General features: G+C 35.6%; 1 protein-coding gene across 3 annotated transcripts in view; it reads left to right on the top strand.

Moving 5' to 3' along the window:
- The window catches only part of SCFD1 (sec1 family domain containing 1), a 112,696-nt gene that overhangs the window by 59,250 nt on the left and 33,548 nt on the right, over positions 1 to 19,898 (top strand). For all 3 annotated transcript variants that reach the window (XM_037037418.1, XM_037037419.1, XM_037037420.1), the window contains 5 exons: positions 3,217 to 3,313; positions 8,101 to 8,171; positions 9,905 to 9,984; positions 15,980 to 16,042; positions 17,803 to 17,878. In XM_037037418.1, the coding sequence (XP_036893313.1) occupies positions 3,217 to 3,313; positions 8,101 to 8,171; positions 9,905 to 9,984; positions 15,980 to 16,042; positions 17,803 to 17,878 (387 nt within the window). The remainder of the gene's footprint in view (positions 1 to 3,216; positions 3,314 to 8,100; positions 8,172 to 9,904; positions 9,985 to 15,979; positions 16,043 to 17,802; positions 17,879 to 19,898) is intronic.

Below are 19,898 nucleotides of genomic sequence, written 5' to 3'. Positions count from 1 at the left end.
AATGTATGCTTGCCTTTCGTGAGTCCCCTCCTGGGAACTGGCCTGCAACCCAGGCATGTGCCCTGACTGGGAATCGAACTGTGATCCTTTGGGTCGCAGGCCCGGGCTCAATCCACTGAGCTACACCAGCCAGGGATTGGCCTTTCATCTTTGTAGGACAACACCCAACCAACTGAGCCAGGGCAGTAGGGCTATGTGTTTGTTTTTTTGTTTGTTTGTTTTAATTGCTTTTAAAAAGAGAGGAAGGGAGAAAAAGAAAGAAACATTAATCCATTGCCTCCCATTTGTGCCCTAACCAAGGATTGAACCCGCAACCTAAGTATGTGTCCTGACCAGAAATTCAGCTTGTAAACTTTTTGGTGTACAGACAGTGTTCCAGCCAACTGAGCCACCCAGCCAGGCCATGACTTTTTTAAAAATTTATTTATTGATTTTATTGATTTTAGAGAGATGGGAAGGGAGAGAAAGAGTAGGAAACACCAATTTATTGTTCCACTTATTTATGCATTCATTGGTTGATTCTTGTATGTGCCCTGATTAAAGATCGAGCCCACAACTTGATTTATCAGGACAGCACTCTTAACCAACTAACTGGCTTTTGTTGGTTAGTTGGGAACCAACTAAGCTCCCCAGCCAGGGCTCATGACTTTTAAAGACAACTACTTATCTGTGTATGTCCTGATCTTAGCTTAGAAATTCAGCAGTTGTTTTGTCAGGTCCTTGTTATGAGCCGTGGCGCTTCATTAGGACTATTAGGGGTAAATGAGTAAGTAGACACACTCCAGGGAGTTGACACTTTTAGAAGGATGGCATGTAAATAAAATATAGTGAGATTGCTGTTATTGTGGGGAGGTGTGTAACGTGCTCTTGGTACACATTTAAAGGAGTAATAAGTCCTAAGAGATGAGAAAGAGACTGGGGGAGGGGCAGGACGTGGAAAAAAGAGTGAAGAAAGAGATGCTCTTATCTTTGATTACTCCATTGTTACTCCAGAGAAACTGGCCCTTGCACAATGAGTAGAATTCACCAGGCAGGAGATTAAAGAGCAATATATTTTTTAAAAGCTAAGGGAATAATCAGAGCCTATGCCTAGATGGACAGTATTTAATGAAAAGTGGGCTATTTGATATGACTAGAGGGAACTTATCCTAGTGTATAGTGGTTAAACAGCAAGGTTAGCTGGGATAGATTGTGTGGGTCTGCAAGCCAGCCTAACACTTTATTTTATTACTTCTCCCCTCCCTCATTTCTGGTGTTAGCCTACAGATAATTAGCCTTTCCCAATCTAATATTTGCATTAACATAATTCCTACTACCATCATCCTAGTTTCCCAGGAGTTGTCTTTGACTTGTTTCACTGCTTTGCTTTTCATAGCCATTCTCATGTAATTATTAATGATCTGTGTCTTCCTTTCTATGTCCACAGCCACCTCCAGGGTCTCTTTCCCAGGATCTTTCTTTCTTTCATCCATTTTTAATGTTTTTCGATTTGTAAAATTTCGCCTCATCTATTTTGGTATTCAAAATAGATTCGTACAGTAGCTAAAATAGCTCTTATATCAGGGAGTCTGAAGAAGATGAAGGGACAAAGAGTTTATAAAAAGAAAAACTCTCCTAAACATTATTATATTCTTATCAGGAGCTCATTGAAAAGGAAATTCTCAATGTACTGATGTGAGGTGTATTGTTGAGTGAAAGCAAGGGACAGAGGAATACAATATCACCTTTTGTATGGAAGGATGTTGGATTATAGACCCTGTTTGCTTACATTTGCAAGAAAAAAAGACTGAAAAACTATACAAGAAACAAATATCCATAGGAATGGGTAGAAATAGGGTAGAAGAAACCAGGGATGAGGACAGATCTCAGTGTATACCTTTTTATGTTGTGTGGAATTTTAAACTGAGCATTCCATCTATTTAAAACTCTGGCCTTGTCTGCCATTGCGGAGCAGTGGGGTTGAGGGACTCTGACTGATCTACTTTGGCCTCATAGGAAGCCGCTTCTTAGCCTAGCATTCAGGTTTCTCCAGTCTGATTATGTTTTTGTATGTTCCTGTTAACTGAAGTGAGCTTATCTGCCCATGTCTCCAGATCATTTTAAAAAATCAGCTCAAATTTTACCACTTCCTCCTCCACAATTGGTTAACCATTTAATTTTGTCATCTAGCTTAATATATTTATGTTCTGTATTTATATATTGGTTCTTTGTTGGTCTCTTTAAATAGTCTAACTTATTTCACAAATGGTTTCTGTTCCGCCTTAGATCAGTGATTTTCAGTTGGCATCCCACAAGAATTTTTAAAACCCGTGATAACCTGACTATTTAGTCAGTGGCATTGACCTCTTTTTCCTTAGTTAGCAAATAAAAAGTGACAGCAGTCAATACAACAATTGCCATTGGCCATGAATGAATCTAAATTATACCTATTTTTTGTCAGATTATCAAAAAGTATATTTTTGGCGTGCCACAGAATTTTAGTGATTAGTGTATGTATGCCATGGGATGAAGAAGGTTGAAAACCACTGCCTTAGATTGTTAACACCTTCAATAGAAAACACGTTCTTTTCTCATTTGTATTATCTGAAACATAGTTTAATAGGTACTTAGTAATAATTTTTATTTTCTGTGGAGGATCCTAACATGTTAATTTCATTTGCAGAATTTTGATAAGCAAATTTTAAATTGGGGAAAAGGTGTCATACTAAAAAGCTAAGTTTGACTACTTTTCCATTCTCTAAAACTTTCAAAGTATTAAGTGGGACCTGTAATGAGAAAATTTTATCTAAAAAACATTAAAAGTAATTTAATTAGGATAACTTTCTGTTCAGTTAAGGTGAAAATATATGGATTTGCGTACTAAAAAAAAACCCATAACATGGCTATTAATTTGCATGGAATACAGTAATATTTGTATGCTAGTTACTAATTTACAGAGTATTGCGATTTCTGTGATTTCTAGCTTTGCTAGTATAAATATGACATGCAGAATTAATTTTGAATTTATAAGTCAAATATTTTAAACAAAATAGTCTGCTGTTTTTTACGTTAAATAATATATGATCAGAAGTAAGAAACTTTAAATAAATGCTACTAGGGAATGATCTTTGCTTTTAAAATTGATCATAGAAAATAGAAACTTGTATGTAAACTGAGAAACCTCTAGTGTGTTTTTATTACTTGAGGTATTCTAATCTCATGTTTATTTTGAAACAGGCAAGAAAACTAGATGTGTATTTTGAATGTGAAGAAAAAATAATGAGCAAAACTACTCTGGATAAATCTCTTCTAGATATAATATCAGACCCTGATGGTATGTACCATAAATTTCAGGTTAGTTTCACATCTGATGGATCCAGCAGGGAAAATCTGAATAGAATTAATGTTTTTCTGGCAGTCTGTGTTAATAATGAGATAATTAAATGAATGGATCAAAAAGCTATGGTACATTTACACAATGGAATTCTATGCTGCAGAAAGGAAGAAGGAGCTCCTGCCTTTTGCAACATCATGGATGGAACTGGAGAGCATTATGTCTAGCGAAATAAGCCAGGCGGTGAAAGACAAATACCATATGATCTCACCTTTAACAGGGATCTAAACAACAAAACAAGCAAGCAAAATATGACCAATGACACTCAAATACGGAACAGGCTGACAGGATCCAGAGGGGAGAGGGAAGAGAATCATAGGGGAAAAGGGGAAGGATTCACATGAATAAGTATAAAGGACACATGGACAATAATTAAGGTGGGAGTCGGAAATGGGAGGGAGGTGGGGGGCACTGGGGTGGGGCGGGGCAGGGAATATAAAACAGAAAACTGTACTTGAATAAGAATTAAATAAAAAAATAATGAGATAATTAAATGAAGTACTTTCTGTTGAGAAGTTTGTAGCATGGCAGTTCATAAAGTAGAAAATGGTTTGCATTTTTTCTGTTGAACTTTTCTTTGATAGTATTAAAGCACTTTTTGTATTTATTCATTTAAAGTGATACATCTTAAGCTCAATTTCTTCTAGTTTCAGGAAGATTTGAAGGTATAACATTCAAAGTAAGGGTCTCTAAGTGATATACTTTTCTAATTTGGTTTAAGTCTAGAGAGTTTTTTAAAAAGATGTATTTAAAACTGAATTATATTTTAAATATATAGGGAATTCACTTTTTAAAAAAATCCTCACCTGAGGGTATGTTTTTATTGATTTGAGGGAGAGCAAGAGAAAAACATCTATGCAAGAGAGAAACCATGCTTTCCTGACCAGGAGAGGAATCTGCAACCCCCAATGTAGGTGTGTACCCTGACTGGGAATCAGAAACCCTATCCTTTTGGGGTACAGGACAATGCTCTAACAATCTGAGCTACCCAGCCAGGACTTAGGGAATTCACTTTTAAAGAAACTCTTTAGTCAATCTTTTTATATTTTATATTCATCTAAATATTTGTTAGATTTTTCTTAAAATAAGGTATAACTAGTTGTACTTAGAAAACGTAATTTAGACATTGCTTTCAATTATAATGATGGGATCTACATAGGATTTTAGCCCTTCAAAATCTATAAATGTAAGAGACTTACTGATCATTTCAGAGCAGTTTTCAATTCAGATCTCAGCTCTTCTTCTTTGCACAAAAGCTACTTACCTGAATGATGATGGTTTTTGAGTTAGAGTTTTGGTATGAGCTTTAGACTTTATTTCAGATTGAGAAGCAATTTTTAAAAAGTCACAATTGTTTGTGATTAAAGGTTCCATTTGTAAAACTTCTGAGAAGCCATAAGTATCACTCGTACTTTTAAAAAGCTAGATTTGTAGTGAGATCATAGTATTTTAAATATTTGCACTTTATAATGAAAAAATGCAAAATATATGTCTATTCAGTTATTTACAATAACTTGAGTAAAATTAAAGCAATAGTATGTTGATAAAATGGCAAACAACTTTTTCCTTTTCCCTTACTTTCTCATTTTTTTTGCATTTGTTGCTCAATACCTCCACCCACCCCCACCCAGGTTCAAACAACTTATTTTTTAAAGATGTTAAATAAGGTATTTATGCCAAGGTTTATGAATAAGGCAGGCATTTATGCCAAGGAGAAGTCTGGTGTCACCTTCACCCAAAACGAGATGTTGGAACCTGAGCAGACTGAGAAGGGCTCATCCATGTGGGGTGATGGGAGGTTCGCTTGATGTGAACTCCTAGCACAAGGTGTTCACATCAAGTGAAATGAGCAGTGTCCACACATAGGAACAACCCATCCCTGGGCTGCACAGGTCGACCCATCATCAACTCAGATGGGGTGAGAAGTATGGCCAGGCATGTGGGAGGGTCTGTTATAGGGAATCAGAGCCCCAGTGGAGTGAGAAGGCTTCCATGCAGGCAAGAGGTAGCAGCAGAGATAAGATCTTTATTGCTTACTGGGGGCTGGTTAAATAAGGTAGTGTGAAGGGAGTCTGTGAAGGGAGTTACAAATACGGAAAGGTAGAAAACCAGAATGAATCCCGCAGTGTTAGATTGGAATTAAAGGAGTTGGTATAGGCTTAGTNTGCACAAAAGCTACTTACCTGAATGATGATGGTTTTTGAGTTAGAGTTTTGGTATGAGCTTTAGACTTTATTTCAGATTGAGAAGCAATTTTTAAAAAGTCACAATTGTTTGTGATTAAAGGTTCCATTTGTAAAACTTCTGAGAAGCCATAAGTATCACTCGTACTTATGGGAGTTACAAATACGGAAAGGTAGAAAACCAGAATGAGTCCCGCAGTGTTAGATTGGAATTAAAGGAGTTGGTATAGGCTTAGTATATATTCAGTATGTCAGATAGAGGAGTAAATAGCATGTGTGTACATAAAATATGTATATTCCAGCTCTGCCAACTGAGCGGGACTGGGAGCAAGTCTAATCCATCAGTAAGGTTTTAGTTTATAAATACCATTTTACACTAGGACTCATTGGAGAAGTAGTCGACTCCAGGGCTGAGGTAGGGAAAGAATGTATGTGATGAACTGAAAACTCTAACTTTAAAACAGAGTACAGTTACAGTGGAAACTTAGGTGCAACAAGAGGATCTAGGCTGTAGCTACAGGCTCTAGAGAGTACGTGTAGTTGTGAAGGGTGCATTTTTACAATTTCCCTTTGGTTCACCTGTGATTTATTGATTTTAAGCATCCGGATGCTCTATAACCTTTGCCGTCATGACTCTTAACCTTAGCAGAGGTTTGGGGGCGTTTATTTACACTGTAGCAACTATAAAATGTTTCTCCTTGAAAAATGGGAACTCTTCCTTCTTTAAGCAGAATTATGTACCTACTATGAGAACAGGCTGTGCTAAATGCTGGGGATATTAAAAGCAACAGCATGGACCTACAGGCCCCTAAAACTCTGTGGGAGGGACACTTTCCTGTCTTAGGAGCCATGGTCCCAAGAGCCTAGAGCAAGGCCCATTCCTCTTTTCTTCCTCCAGATATTTTTTATATTTTTGACATTATTTTTATTGTATTTTTTATTACTATTTATCTGCCTATTTATTATACCCTCTTCCACCTCTATTCACTTCCTTTCTTTTTCCTCTAGCTGCTTAGGCACAGTAAATGTACATTGGGGCAGGGTAACTAAAACCAAAGCTTTTGGCTAGAGCACCAAAAAGGAAGGGCCAAGGGAACTGGGAAGTACCAGGGAGGTTGCAGAGAGAAAGGAGCCCAGGAAGGCAACCCCATCAACTTATTTATAAATTCCTGGACTCACCATTGAACTGCATATCTGTGAATCTGATCCTGAACAGCATTCCAAAGACTATGAGGTGATGGTCTAGATGACATCCCAGTTCCCCTGTCTGCCACTGGGCAGTAAAGATCCCAATGGCACTGCAGAGGTTTTGAAAATAGAATCAACAATGGAACCACAACCCACAAGAAGGTGGTAGGAACTTTGGCCTGAACTCAGCCAGGCTAATTACCTGCTAAAACAAAAATATCAGGTTTCTCCTAGGATTTAAATAAGACCATGGATCTCATAACCTAATATTCAAAGTGTACAAGATACTATATTAATTGGTAAACATGAGGACTTTGGAGAAAGCTTTGTATCATCATTCTTTTTCATATATAGGAAGTAAGGATAATTTGAGAATGGCTGTCTGGATTTTTTTTAAGATTATATTTATTCTTAGAGGGGAAGGATGGTAGTGTCTGGATTCTAACTATATATTTTTTTAAATCGATGGTTCATCACTCATGTTTTGAAAAAATTCTCCTAGTTTTTATTCTGTAATAAAGTATAACGATTATGATTTCTTGAGTATTAGGACACACAATTTGAAGTAAGAGTGCATATTACTATTTGTTGAGTAGTGAAACTGGGTTACCTATGACTTTTATCACTTTGTACCTGAGTAAACCTAGTAGCAGAGGGGAGAATAAATTATTTTCTCTGGACAGTTTGGGGCTGTGGGTAACAGGAATAGTAGCCCAAGGTGTTCACTGCAAGCAAGAAATTTCTTTGAACTTTTATGTTCTGTCTTAAAATTTCAGACAAATGTATTATGCATAACATATCAGTATTTAATATAAATGTATTATTTTCCTAAATCTTACATAAGTGATGTAATGCCCTTCAAACCAATTTGAGAAGTGTAATTGGACCTTAGACCTTAGACTAACTAAGCTAGGTGATTTTAGCCACCAAGGTTTCAAAACCTACTGGTTTCCCAGGACAATCCCATTTTAATGCCACTTGTCCTTAAACGATTGTTACTAACATCCCCTTTCCATCATAGTAGTATCTGGTTTTAGAATTGTGTGATTACCATACCTACATTCTTTCTTTTTGAGTTTATATCTAAAAGATAAATCTCAATATAATACAGAGTTTGGAAGATAGAATGGAGATACTTCTATATCCCATCTCTTTAATTCCAAAGCTTAAAATCTTTTTCCATATTTGTATTTTACCTGGTTGTAATTAATAGTGTTTATAACCTTACATCAGCCAAAGCAAGAACTATATTTGTCTACTCACATGTAGATATGCCTCAGATGTTTATATAAATGTTAACTAAACACTTAACCAGAAGTATGAAGGGTTTTTTAAATTCTGTTTTCCCCTGTGCAGCAGGAACTCCGGAAGATAAAATGAGGCTGTTTCTTATCTATTATATAAGTACGCAGCAGGCACCTTCTGAGGTAGGTCCTGTGCATTCGTTTACTGAGCAGGAAGGGAAGTAACTTGTTTGTTGCAAGAATAGAAGTGAAAGTCACTGTGGCCAAATAACTATTTCATTCCTTTTTTTTTTTTTTAAGAAAAACATTTTGTTAAGGTTGGTTCTGTTTACTGCTGAGTTTTGTAGCAGTTTTTATTGTCACCAAGAGAATTGTCCTTATTAAGTGTGCGGCCACTTTGAAGTTGTTGAAATATGAACTGAATTCAAGTAGCCAGAATCCTTATTTCTGGGAAATAGCTATTCTAAACTAAGTTAATGAAGTTTGCGATGCTTTTGGAAAGGTTGGTCTTGTCAATGTCCATTATAAGGAGGATTCATTCACTTGAAGGAAAATACCCAGTGTTCCCAAAAGTTCTATAAAAAGTTGAGATCCTTTGTATTGCGATGAAATAACTACTTGTATGTCAGAATAAATTCCTCAGAATGATTGGAAAATGACAGATTTTCCTTCTAGAAGATTTTTTTCTCACTGGAAGTGTGGTGTTGGGTAATTTAATTGTTTGGTTTTTTTTTCTATAGTGAGTCATCAGTTGCTTTTGAAGAAAAAAATATTTGAGTGTGTATAGGCAGTTAACTTACTCTGCAGGAAAGCAGTGATTTTGACATCAGTTGGGTTGCTGAGTTAGAGACCTTGTGAACTCTTTCTCATGCTAACTCAGTATCCTTTTACAGGATAAGCATCAAGTAAAGCAACAGAAAGCTCTGAGATGACATCTAGAATGATAGGGCTCATATAAACTCTTTTCTTTTGCTGATAGCATTTGTTCTTTTAATGTCTGGTACATTGCAAGGCATTTGGCCAAAAATCTTTGGCATGTTAAAAAAGCAAATAAACCTATCATTTGCTTTTGGCCAGTTTTACTTTATCATAAGGATACATCTGTTGACCTTTATTTTAATTCAGTGAGAATGTGTTGTTTCCTTAAGAATATGTGATTTTAGAACTTAATTAAGAATTTTTGAAATTTGACCACATTTTATTTTCATTTATTTTTGATAAGGATTATGTTTTTTCATGAGTTTAAGTGATCATTAAGAGGCTTGAAGCAAATTATGGCTACCGATAATCAGATTAATAGCCTCAAAAATGCAAAGTAATAAACATCTCTGGTTGAAGGTGAGCTTAAAGGTCTTACAACATTTTTATAATAGAGTCACTCCTAAAAATTACACTATTTCAGTTAGAATTACTCATCAGGAAATAAAAAAGAGCTAGAGAAAGAAAACAGTCATTTAAAAAGTGTAACACAGTTTCTGTTCCTTTAATGAATTCGGGCTTCTGCAGTGAAGGTGAGACGGAGAACCTACATCTGCAGTGCCCTGTGTCAGTGCCCTCTGCTTGTGTTGCTCATTTTGGAATATTCTTCGTCAAGCCAAGAATTCTTTCATTTAATGCTTTTCCTAAGGAAAGGTGATCTATTTCAGGTGGAGAGAAAAAACGGACTCTTTTGGACTTACTGAGGGATGACAAAATACAGTGTTGTGTGGGTAATTTGGGCGTCTGTCAAAGATAATTTTCATTATACTCGGGTGCTCACTTGGATACTCACTGCATGTACAGCTGCACTCTACTCGGGTTCCTCCGATTCAGACTCACCTTTGACCTAACTTTTTGAGTAATCAAATGACAACAAACAAAGTGGTCTTCTTTTTCATAAAGGAAATGTTTTTGTCATTGTTCTTTGCTTATTTCAGGCTGACTTGGAGCAATACAAAAAAGCCTTAACTGATGCGGGATGCAACCTTAATCCTTTGCAATATATCAAACAGTGGAAGTAAGTTTTATTTTCTTTTTAAATTTTTTCATTTAGGAGAGTCCAGTGGAAGTTGAATTTTAAAGAAAGTGGCAGTGTTACTGAGAAAGTTGAACAATGCCTTAGTATTTTTTATTCAATTATATATTCTCTTACCTGTCCCTCCTATTTACAATTTAATATTACATAAAATAGTGATGTCTTTCTTTCCTAGACATGTTTATACTTTTGTACTGATAAGATGAAAAAGTCAAAGAATGAAGTTTGGGATCAAATGTCCCAAAAACATTTAAAGGAAAATTTTAATTTCACTAGTAATACAAAAAATGGAAATTAACATGAAAAGATTTACAAAATAGTATGTGAAGCATACAAGCATATTAATTAGTGAGTTTATACTCTGCTATTAGAAATATAATTTGCACGTTTTTGCTGCCTGATATAAAGGTTTTTAATAAAGTGCCTAAAACTTCTACTCTTGAGGATTTATCCCAAAGAGTATTGGAGTTCTGAAGTCTTAGAAGCAATTACAATATTGAAATTTTGAAAATCAATTAAATGTCCAACAAAGAGATTAGTAAATGAATTACGGTATTTCTGTAAGATACAGTACAACAGAGTCGTTAAAATCATGTTGTAGAAGATTTATTTAATGACATTGGGGAATGTCCATGCTACACTGAAATTGAAGTAATAGTTTACCACAGTATAGCGTGATTTCTTTGGTAAACATCTGTTTCCTTTGCCTGTGTGCCTAGGGACTCTTCTAGACCTCAGGAATGCGATAGCGAGCATGCTAAGGAAGTCCCCCACACTCACTGAATTTACATTTGTGTTGAGGGAACAATAAATCAATATACAAGCAAATAAATAATGTTAAAATCATATTAAGTGATATAGATCTTGTTGAGGGCAGTAATTAAATTTGTTAAGGATGCATGAAAAGTCTCTGGGAGGTGGTATTTAAACCAAAACATAGGTGACATTTTTTATAGTATGATCCCTAATATCCATTTCTCCATGCATGTTTGTGTATGAACATACACCTATATCCATATAATTACATAGCTGAAGTGACATATACCTAAATGTTATTAGTAGCTAACTTTGAGTGGTAGAATTTATTCTTTGGGTGTGTGTATTTTTCAAAATTTTCTATAACAAACTTCACCCTCAAAATATTTCTTAAAATAATTGTTTTAAGGCTACAAGAATGCTTTCTCAGCTTTTTAAAAAAATATGCACAGCTAGACTGAATAACCATCATTCAGAACTGCCTGAAGTCTAGCTGAGCAGAAGTCCTGTGACTATGGAAAAAGGAAGAAACCACATCGAGACTGGTAGTTTTGGCAGAAGCCATTGTTCCTTTTCTTGGGACCTCCCCACTGCAAAGCTGAGAGGTGGGTGGCATATCTGAGTGTCTATCAACCTGACTATCACTATTTGGCCTGCCCTGGTGATTGCCCAAGTTCCTGCCCCAACCAACTTGCAGGCCATGCAGCCTGTTTCCAGTGGCTTTTCCGTACAAACAGCCTCTCTTGACACATGCTTCAGACTTTCCTAAAATCTCTCAAACAAGCAGCATCTGGACTTGGTGTGTCCTGTACTTGCTGGGTGGCTCCAGGGCTGGCACTAGCATGAGCCAGCCTCCACTTACAGCTTGGCCTTTCTCAGGCACCTCCAAGCCCAGCTCAAGTAGTAGCTTTCTGCAGATCACTCTGTACCTTATACCAAGTGGCCCTGCGCAGGGCACAGGCACTGGCTGATCTTGCATCTCCTGGAAAGCCCCAGAGCCAGCACACCCAGTGGACAACTTCAGACCACACTGGATTATAACCCAGGCACCTCTGCACATACTCAAGGGGCAGAAAGCCAACACCAAAGAACCACTAGAGTGAGTTCTGCTCCATGGGGTTGGTCCCTGACCAGCAACTCCGCCACTATAGTCGCAGCCAGTCCCACAGCCAGTCAGCCTTGGTCAATCTGTCCCATAACATGCCAACAGTAGTCAAGGCTCAACTGCAACAGGACAGTGCACACAGCCCACACAGGATGCACCCCTGGACCCTACACAATACCTACTCCAAAAGGCCGCTCTGCCAAGTCCAGGAGACATAACAGCTTTATCTAATACATAGAAATAAACACAAGAAAGCAGCCAAAATGAGACAAAGAAACAAGTCCCAAATGAAAGAATAGGAGAAATCTCCAGAAAAAGAAATGAATGAAATGGAGGCAAGTAATCTACTAGATACAGAGTTCAAGACACTGGTTATAAAGATTCTCAAGCAACTTAATGAGAATTTCAACAGCATAAAAATGACCATGGAAGCCATAAAAATAAGAACCAGTCAGAAATGAAGGATACACTAACTGAAATGCAGAATAAGTTACAGGGAATCAACAGTAGAGTCGATGAAGCAGAGAATCTATCAGCAATTTGGAATATAAGAAAGCACCCAATAAGAACAGCAAAAAGAAAAAAGAATTCATAAAAGTGAGCAAAAGTGTGTCTGGGACAGCTTCAGGCATACCAACACTCATTTTGGGGTTGCTGGGAGAAGAGAAAGCAAGAAATTTTAAAACTATCTGAAAAAATGACTACAGAAAACTTTGCTCACCTGATGAAGGAAATAGACATATAAGTCCAGGAAGCACAGAGTCCCAGATAAGATGAACCCAAAGAGGTTCACACCAAGACGCATCATAATTAAAATGGCAAAGGTTGAAGATAGAGAAAAACCTTAAAAGCAAGAAAATGACAGTTCCCAGAAGACAGCTCCAATAATACTGTCAGCTGATTTCTCAGTAGAAATTTGTAGGTCAGAAAGGATTGGCATGAAACATTCAAATTGATAAAATAGAAGGACCTATAATGAAAATTTCTCTACCCAGCAAAGCTATCATTTAGAATCGAAGGACAGATAAAGAGCTTTCCGGTCAAGAAAAACTTAAAGGAGTTCATCACAAAACCAGTACTGTAAAAAATGTTAAAGGATCACCCTGGCCAGTGTGGTTCAGTTGGTTGGGCATCATCCCTTAAACTGAAAGACTGCAGGTTCCATTCCTAGTCAGGGCACATGCCTGGGTTGCAGTTCCATCTCTGATTATCAAGGTTTCTATTTCTTCCCCCCTCTCATCTTCTCTCTCTAAAATATATAAGCATATCCTTGGGTGAGGATAAAAAAAAAACATTAAAGGGTCTTCTTTAAGAAGAAGACAAAGAAGGGCAAAAATAAAAATAAGAATAATAAAATAGCAATAAATACATATTTATCAACAGTTACTTTAAATGCAAATGAGTTAAATGCTCCAAAAAATATATGCCTACTGAATGGATTAAAGAAAACAAGACATAATATATTGTCTACAAAAGACTCACTTCAGATTAAAAAACACAGAGACTGAAAGTAAAGGGGTTTTCAAAGATACTTCTTGAACATAGAAAAAGAACAAAAAACTGAGGTAGCAGTACTTATAACCAGATGAAATAGACTTTAAAACAAAGGCTTTAAAAAGAGACAAGAACTCCACTTCTGGGTATTTAACTGAAGAAACCCAATACACTAAATCAAAAAGACATACACACCCGTATGTTTATTGCAGCATTGTTTACAATAACAGAGGTATGGAAGCAACCTAAAAATCCAACAGTAGGTAAATGGATAAAGTAGTAGTGCATGTATATAATGTAGTATGATTCAGCAATACAAAAGAATGAAATCTTGCATCTGCAACAACATGGATGAACCTGGAGGGTACTATGCTAAGTGTAATAGGTCACAGAAATGCCTGGGGATTTCCTTATGCATGCGATCATAAAAATAATCAAAATAGAAACAGACTCACAGGTACAAAGAACATTTTGATGGTTGCCAGATTGGGAGAAGTGATGAAGGGGAAGGCATTTAGAATTACAAATTGATGGTTACAGAATAATCACAGGCATGTGAAGTACAGCATAAAGAACATAGTCAATAATACTTTAATATAGTCACTAATATCGTAAGGTGTTAGATGGGTACTAGATTTATCAGGGTGATCACTTCATAAGTTACATAAATGTCTTCACAGGTTGTACATCTGAAACTAATACAATACTGTGTCTACTGTAATTTAAAAATGTTTTGTAAATATGTATGGGCTAGAGAAATAGGACTAGTTGTTAACCGTGGTTATCTCTGATTTGTGGGTTTATTAGTGCTTTTTATTATCTATGCTTTTGTTTTTTCAAATCTTATTTGATTGTATTCTTGTTATAAGAAGGAAATATACGAAAACCTTTTCTTTAAAAAGGGAAATGGAAAACCATCTTTTCCAATTTTCATGAACTATCCACTTACACATTTGGCTGTGTGGTAGATGTCAGTGTTTTGTTTTGTTTTTCACTATGACTGTGGGAATTCCGTAATCAAGTTTGCTGTTATGAGGAAAGGTATTCTTGGGCATCATTTCATGTGATTAGCAAAAATTTTTATTTCTAATTTATAACTTTTCTTTGTCCGATTATGGGAGTTACAACATACTCAACAAAATTTTAGAAAACTCAGGTGTATAAAAAGTAAAAATTTACCTGTAATCGCAACATCCAGAATGTACAAGTAAACATTAGTGTATATCCTTTTATGAATGTATTACATACAGTATTGAAAACCAGGAAATCATTATTGTAGATACAATTTTATATTCTAGTTTTCTAGTACCTTTCATCATAGCAGTTTTTTATTATCTTAGTTTTCAGTTACAGAACTTAGTATTTGCATAGTATTCAGCCTATGAATATGTTATTATTTATATCTTCTTTATTGTTTAGATATAGTTGTTCCTAGTGAAAAATACATTTTTATTAAAGGCAAAAATTACAGTCTACTGAAAACAGTTGACTCATATCCTCCTTTCTGAACAAGATTGTGATTTTTGTGTTTGAGATTTCTCCAGATTGAAATGGAATATTTTCAGCATTTCAACTGTCACATCTTAGTGATTCCTTTGGGGTTTTTTACTCTCATAAAATATGTTCTCGTATTTAAGTAGACTTTTTTTTTTACTAAAGTATTTGAAATAATTAAGAATATAAGAGTTACGATTCACATAAAATGTTTATAGTATGCTACTTAAAGGTTATAGGACAGTATATACAATATGGTATTAACTTTATTACTAAAAGTATATACATTATATGCCCTTATGTCCAAGGATTAGAATATACACCAAAATCATAACGGGTTACCTCACAGTGGAAGGGTTCTTCTGAAAGTGCTCTGTCGTTTGGATTCTCCAGTGAGCATATTCCCAGAAGGAAAATATTTTCTAAAAATGCATCTAAGTGTCATCTTTTTTCCCATTTTTCAAGAATTCTACCATTTAGTTTAAAGGGATTCTAGACACTTAAAAAGACTTGAAAAATAAGTGGAAAATATACTAAGCATTTAAGTATAGAAGTGTGTGGTTTAGGATATAACTGAATGGAAAAATTATTGGGTAGTAGAGCTAGAATATTGTTAATGAAGAACATGGTTTTGAGCTGAGTCTTAAAAGGAAATGTACAGCTTCTGTTGGAGAAGAAGGCAGTACGTGTACACCCCTCAAGGGACAGCATCAGTAGAGGTCTGTGTCTGGGAACAAGGAGTATGGAATACGGGAAGGGCTAGAGAGACTCAGTCAGTAGTGCATGGTGGTTCTTTTAAGGCAGCGAGTTTGTTTTATGTTAATGATTGGATAGAAGGGAAAAGAAAAATAGTAAAGTTGGGAGAATTAATACATTGTTTTCTAAAGTATCTCAGTGTTTCAGTATTAATTGTACTGTATTTGGACATTATTTTACATTTATATAGTCTTGGTTTATGTAATTGTTTTGGTGCTGACTATACTGAAAATTGTTTTATAGTAGTTAAAAATTATTTCTCTTTTCAGAAAATGTCTGCATAGTAAAAGTGAAAGTTTGCCACTAGGTACTTTAATACTGTGAATGTTAACACTAATAATCAGCTTTACATACAACTTTCTTATTTCTTAGGGCTTTTGCAAAGATGGCCTCAGCTCCTGCCAGCTATGGCAACACTACCACTAAGTCAATGGGGTAAGTATTTTTAATAATTCCTATTGGGTTCATCTGGTCCTCCGGACCATAATTAGACTTTCATGTCTGAAAAACACACTGACATTTGTGAATGCAAAGTATTGTTATTGTGCTGGAGGATAAATGTCAACATGCCTTTGGCTTCTTAGATAATTTTAATTTTCATATTAAAATTTTCATTTTAGTATGTTTTATTTGGTATGAGTATTTGGCTTCTTTTACTTCCCTTAAAACATTACAGTTTTCATTTTCAGAAGGTATATTAAGGATAAAGGTATTTTATATCAATGTTGATAACTAATGTAATAGGCTTGCTGATAGGCACTCAAGAGCTAGCTTCAAGGCAGACCTGGGTGTCCGACTAGATAATAGGGAGGGAGTCCCCAGGCCTGGGGCTGGATTCTAACTCCAGTGTCCTCTAGAATCTGTGTGACTTTCAAAGATGCTAAATAAGGTAGTTCTTGCTACTCTTTCCTATCCCATACTATAATAGTTTCAGATCCTTAGCTTATTGTTTATAGTTTAGAGCAAAAACATGAAACCCAGAGAAAAACAGGTTTATCCTAGCCCTACCCTCAGCTACTACTTTTAATGAAACAGTTGCTAAAAACAAAAGCCCTGTCATAATGCAGGGCCTTGTCAGTGTTTGGGGAAATGAATCCAGCTGACCTCACCTTCAGACAGTGCTCTGCAGGTTAGCCTAGTCCCGCAGAGTTGTCTGGTGCCAGGGAATCACCTGGAAACTGTCCATTCCAACAAAGATTATGTTCTGTTGTTTCTGTTAAAGAAAGGATTGCCACCTTGTCCATCTCTTCATTTCGTAGGGGATAAGGACAAGATAGGGAAAAAGAAACTCTATTTGGAAAATTACTTTTATCTGTGCAGTAAATAGACTTACCAGTTTCATGTCTTAAATCTTATTGAATATCAAAAGACTTTTACATTTCTTATGGATTTTATAGTTGAGCATTTTAATAAACTGTGTTACAAGAAAATTTTTGGATGATTTAAAGGATATATCTAGCCTTCTGATATCACAATAGGGGATTACCAACCTGTCTCACAAAGTGTCCTTTGATCCCAAATGAGAAGCTACGGGAGACACAAATAGAAATCTAATATGGCAAATCATTTGTTGGTGCTATTTTTGATGTTAAAAATGTAGACAACAAACATCCTTTAGAATTGAGGGAAAATTGATTAGGTGTGTTATGTTTCACATTGTTATGTGATAGATTTTATGTATAGTGAAGGAGACAGTATACAGTGCAGGATTGGGTCTAGCTGCTATGATAAAGAGAACATAGTAACTTTTGACCTACTCATCATACTTATAAGCATATGTAGCTTTAATGTGTTAGTATGGTTTGAATTACTAAAGCATCTTGTCTTAATTTACTATCTTTAATTTTATTGCCTTAGCAGTAAGGCAATCAGGAAAGCAAACAGTTTTCCACAGATTTTAATTTGCCTAAGAGCTGTAGCTGAGGCTTAGCAATTAAAATGTTTCTTTTGAGGGCAGCCCTTTATCTTTACATTTGAGCAATAATGACTAGTCAGAGTATTTTATTACTTTTTTATTGTTAAATAAAATTGCAGCAGTAATACCGGGGAAGCAGAAATTTGCAGGTTACTTCTGGTTAGTGAGAACAAAGATAGTAGGTACAGAGGGTAACAGCATGTATATAATCAGGCAAATACTTTATAACATATTGGAGAGGTAATTTATGCTTTTTGTGATCCTCCTCTTTTTCCCCTAGTCTCCTATCACGAGTCATGAATACAGGATCACAATTTGTGATGGAAGGAGTGAAGAACCTCGTTTTGAAACAGCAGGTAAGTACACTAGTTAGCATACTGGTAACTTTTAAGCATAAGTTAACATGTTGACAGGTTGATTGCTAAAGCAACTTCTAGATATAATCAAGTTGTAACTGTTAGTAATAAAATGAAATCAAGGGTTTTGTGTGTTGTTGTTTTTGTGTGTTTTTTTTGATACATTTAAGAAGTTTTACATATGTTTTCAAGGGGTCTTTCATTGCTTTTTTTTTTTTTAATTTGCTCTTGGGCTTTACTGACATTTTAATTTTTCTTTGACTACCTTCGGGTTTGTGAAAGTACATTAATTGCAAAAAAATGAACTAAACCTATTTCAGTAACACACTACTACATAATGCACATATTTACACTTTAACATATTAAGAGAATAATGAATTTAGTAGTCTAAGTCCTATGTAAATTCGAATAAATAAAATATTTTCAGTAGAATTTATGTTTTGGGGTAATAAAACTGTAACTTGATGTAGATAACACTTTCTTTAACTGTCTTAGTTTATCCATAGTACGTATTTAAATGATTTTTCATGCTTGTATTGTTTTTCTTTTTTTTTAAGAGTTTATTTATTTATCTTTAGAGGGGAATGGAAGGAGAGAAGGAGAGAAATATCAATGTACAGTTGCCTCATGTGAGTCCCCTGCTGGGAACTGGCCTGCAACCCAGGCATGTGCCCTGACTGGGAATTGAACTGCAATCGTGTGGTTCGCAGGCCCGTGCTCAATCCACTGAGCTACACCAGCCAGGGCTGTATTGTTTTTCTGTTACTGTAATTTATAGATATTCTACTTCAGAGAGTCATTAATTGATTCGGTTCTTTTCAAACACAGTTTGTTTTTTACTTTCTAGTATGGAAATTTTCAGATGTACATTAATATACCAAACTCTGCCGAGTCCTTTACCAAAGTTCAAGTCAAGATCCTTCCATTCTTGTTTTATCTTCCCTACCTAAATTTTTGAAATTTTTATTTATTTTTATTGGGCTATATTAAAGCAATCTGACACATAATATTCACACAAATCTGTCAGTTTGTAATGAAAAGGTTTTAAATGCCAAAATAAGGAGATGGAATTATCAGTTATTGAGATGTGAATTTTTTTTCTTACTTTTTTATAGAAAAAGTTAGATCTTTTTTTTCTCTGAATTGCTTCATACTTTTAGCTTTCTTTAAATGTTTGCATGTGGTATTTTGTATTCACATTATTCATTTTCATTTTGTTTTTCTAACCAGTTTTATTGAGATATAATTGACATACAGTGTTTCATTTCTTAATGATGAGTTCCTTGAGGCAAGGAATTTCTTCCCCATCTTTGAATTTTACATAGTGCTTTGCATAAATATTTAATTTTTGTGTGAATAGGTGAATAACATTTTGCTTTAAAAACCATGTAGTCAACGAAAATCCTAATTTTCTTTATTTAATTAAAAGCCTGATTACTTTTCAAACTTTCCTTCAGATGCATTCCAGATCACATTATTTTCTAAATACTTGAGAATACTTTTAGCTTTCTTGCTATTAGGAATCATGTTCAGTCCCTCCCATTCTAACTCTCTCCTGGTAGGAAGCTACTACTAAATACTGTACTTCTTTTCACTGGTTCACAGTACTTCCTCAAGTCAGTTTATGTTCATTCACTTGGACTATAAAAGGTGAAAAGGCACAAAAACAGGAAGTTAGGCACATTAGAGACCAGTGTACTATACAGTGTAACCTAAAACCTCCTAAACAAAACATGACTCCTGGCACTTATTAAAGAATAGTAAGGCAGGAGTTCTGGCCAAGATGAGGCATAGGTAGAAACCCTTCGCTTCCTTGCATAACCACAAGGATAATAACAGCCAATCTAAACTCAATAAAAATCTAGAAGCTATAGAAAATCAAACTGCATGGAACTCAGACAGCCAAAGAATTAGAGGGAAAAATCAACCAGAACAGCCAGACCAGTAAGGTAGCAGACTGTGCACGCCAGCTCAGAAAAACCGAGGCAAGACGGTGGACCAGGTGGGCGGGGCTGACTTA

This window comes from Sturnira hondurensis, unplaced genomic scaffold (genome assembly GCF_014824575.4).
Source record: "Sturnira hondurensis isolate 20B ecotype Veracruz unplaced genomic scaffold, ASM1482457v3 Scaffold0023357, whole genome shotgun sequence".
Lineage (NCBI taxonomy): Eukaryota > Metazoa > Chordata > Mammalia > Chiroptera > Phyllostomidae > Sturnira > Sturnira hondurensis.
The sequence above is the reverse complement of the archived record's forward strand: the minus strand, read 5'-3'. Positions and strand labels throughout refer to the sequence as shown.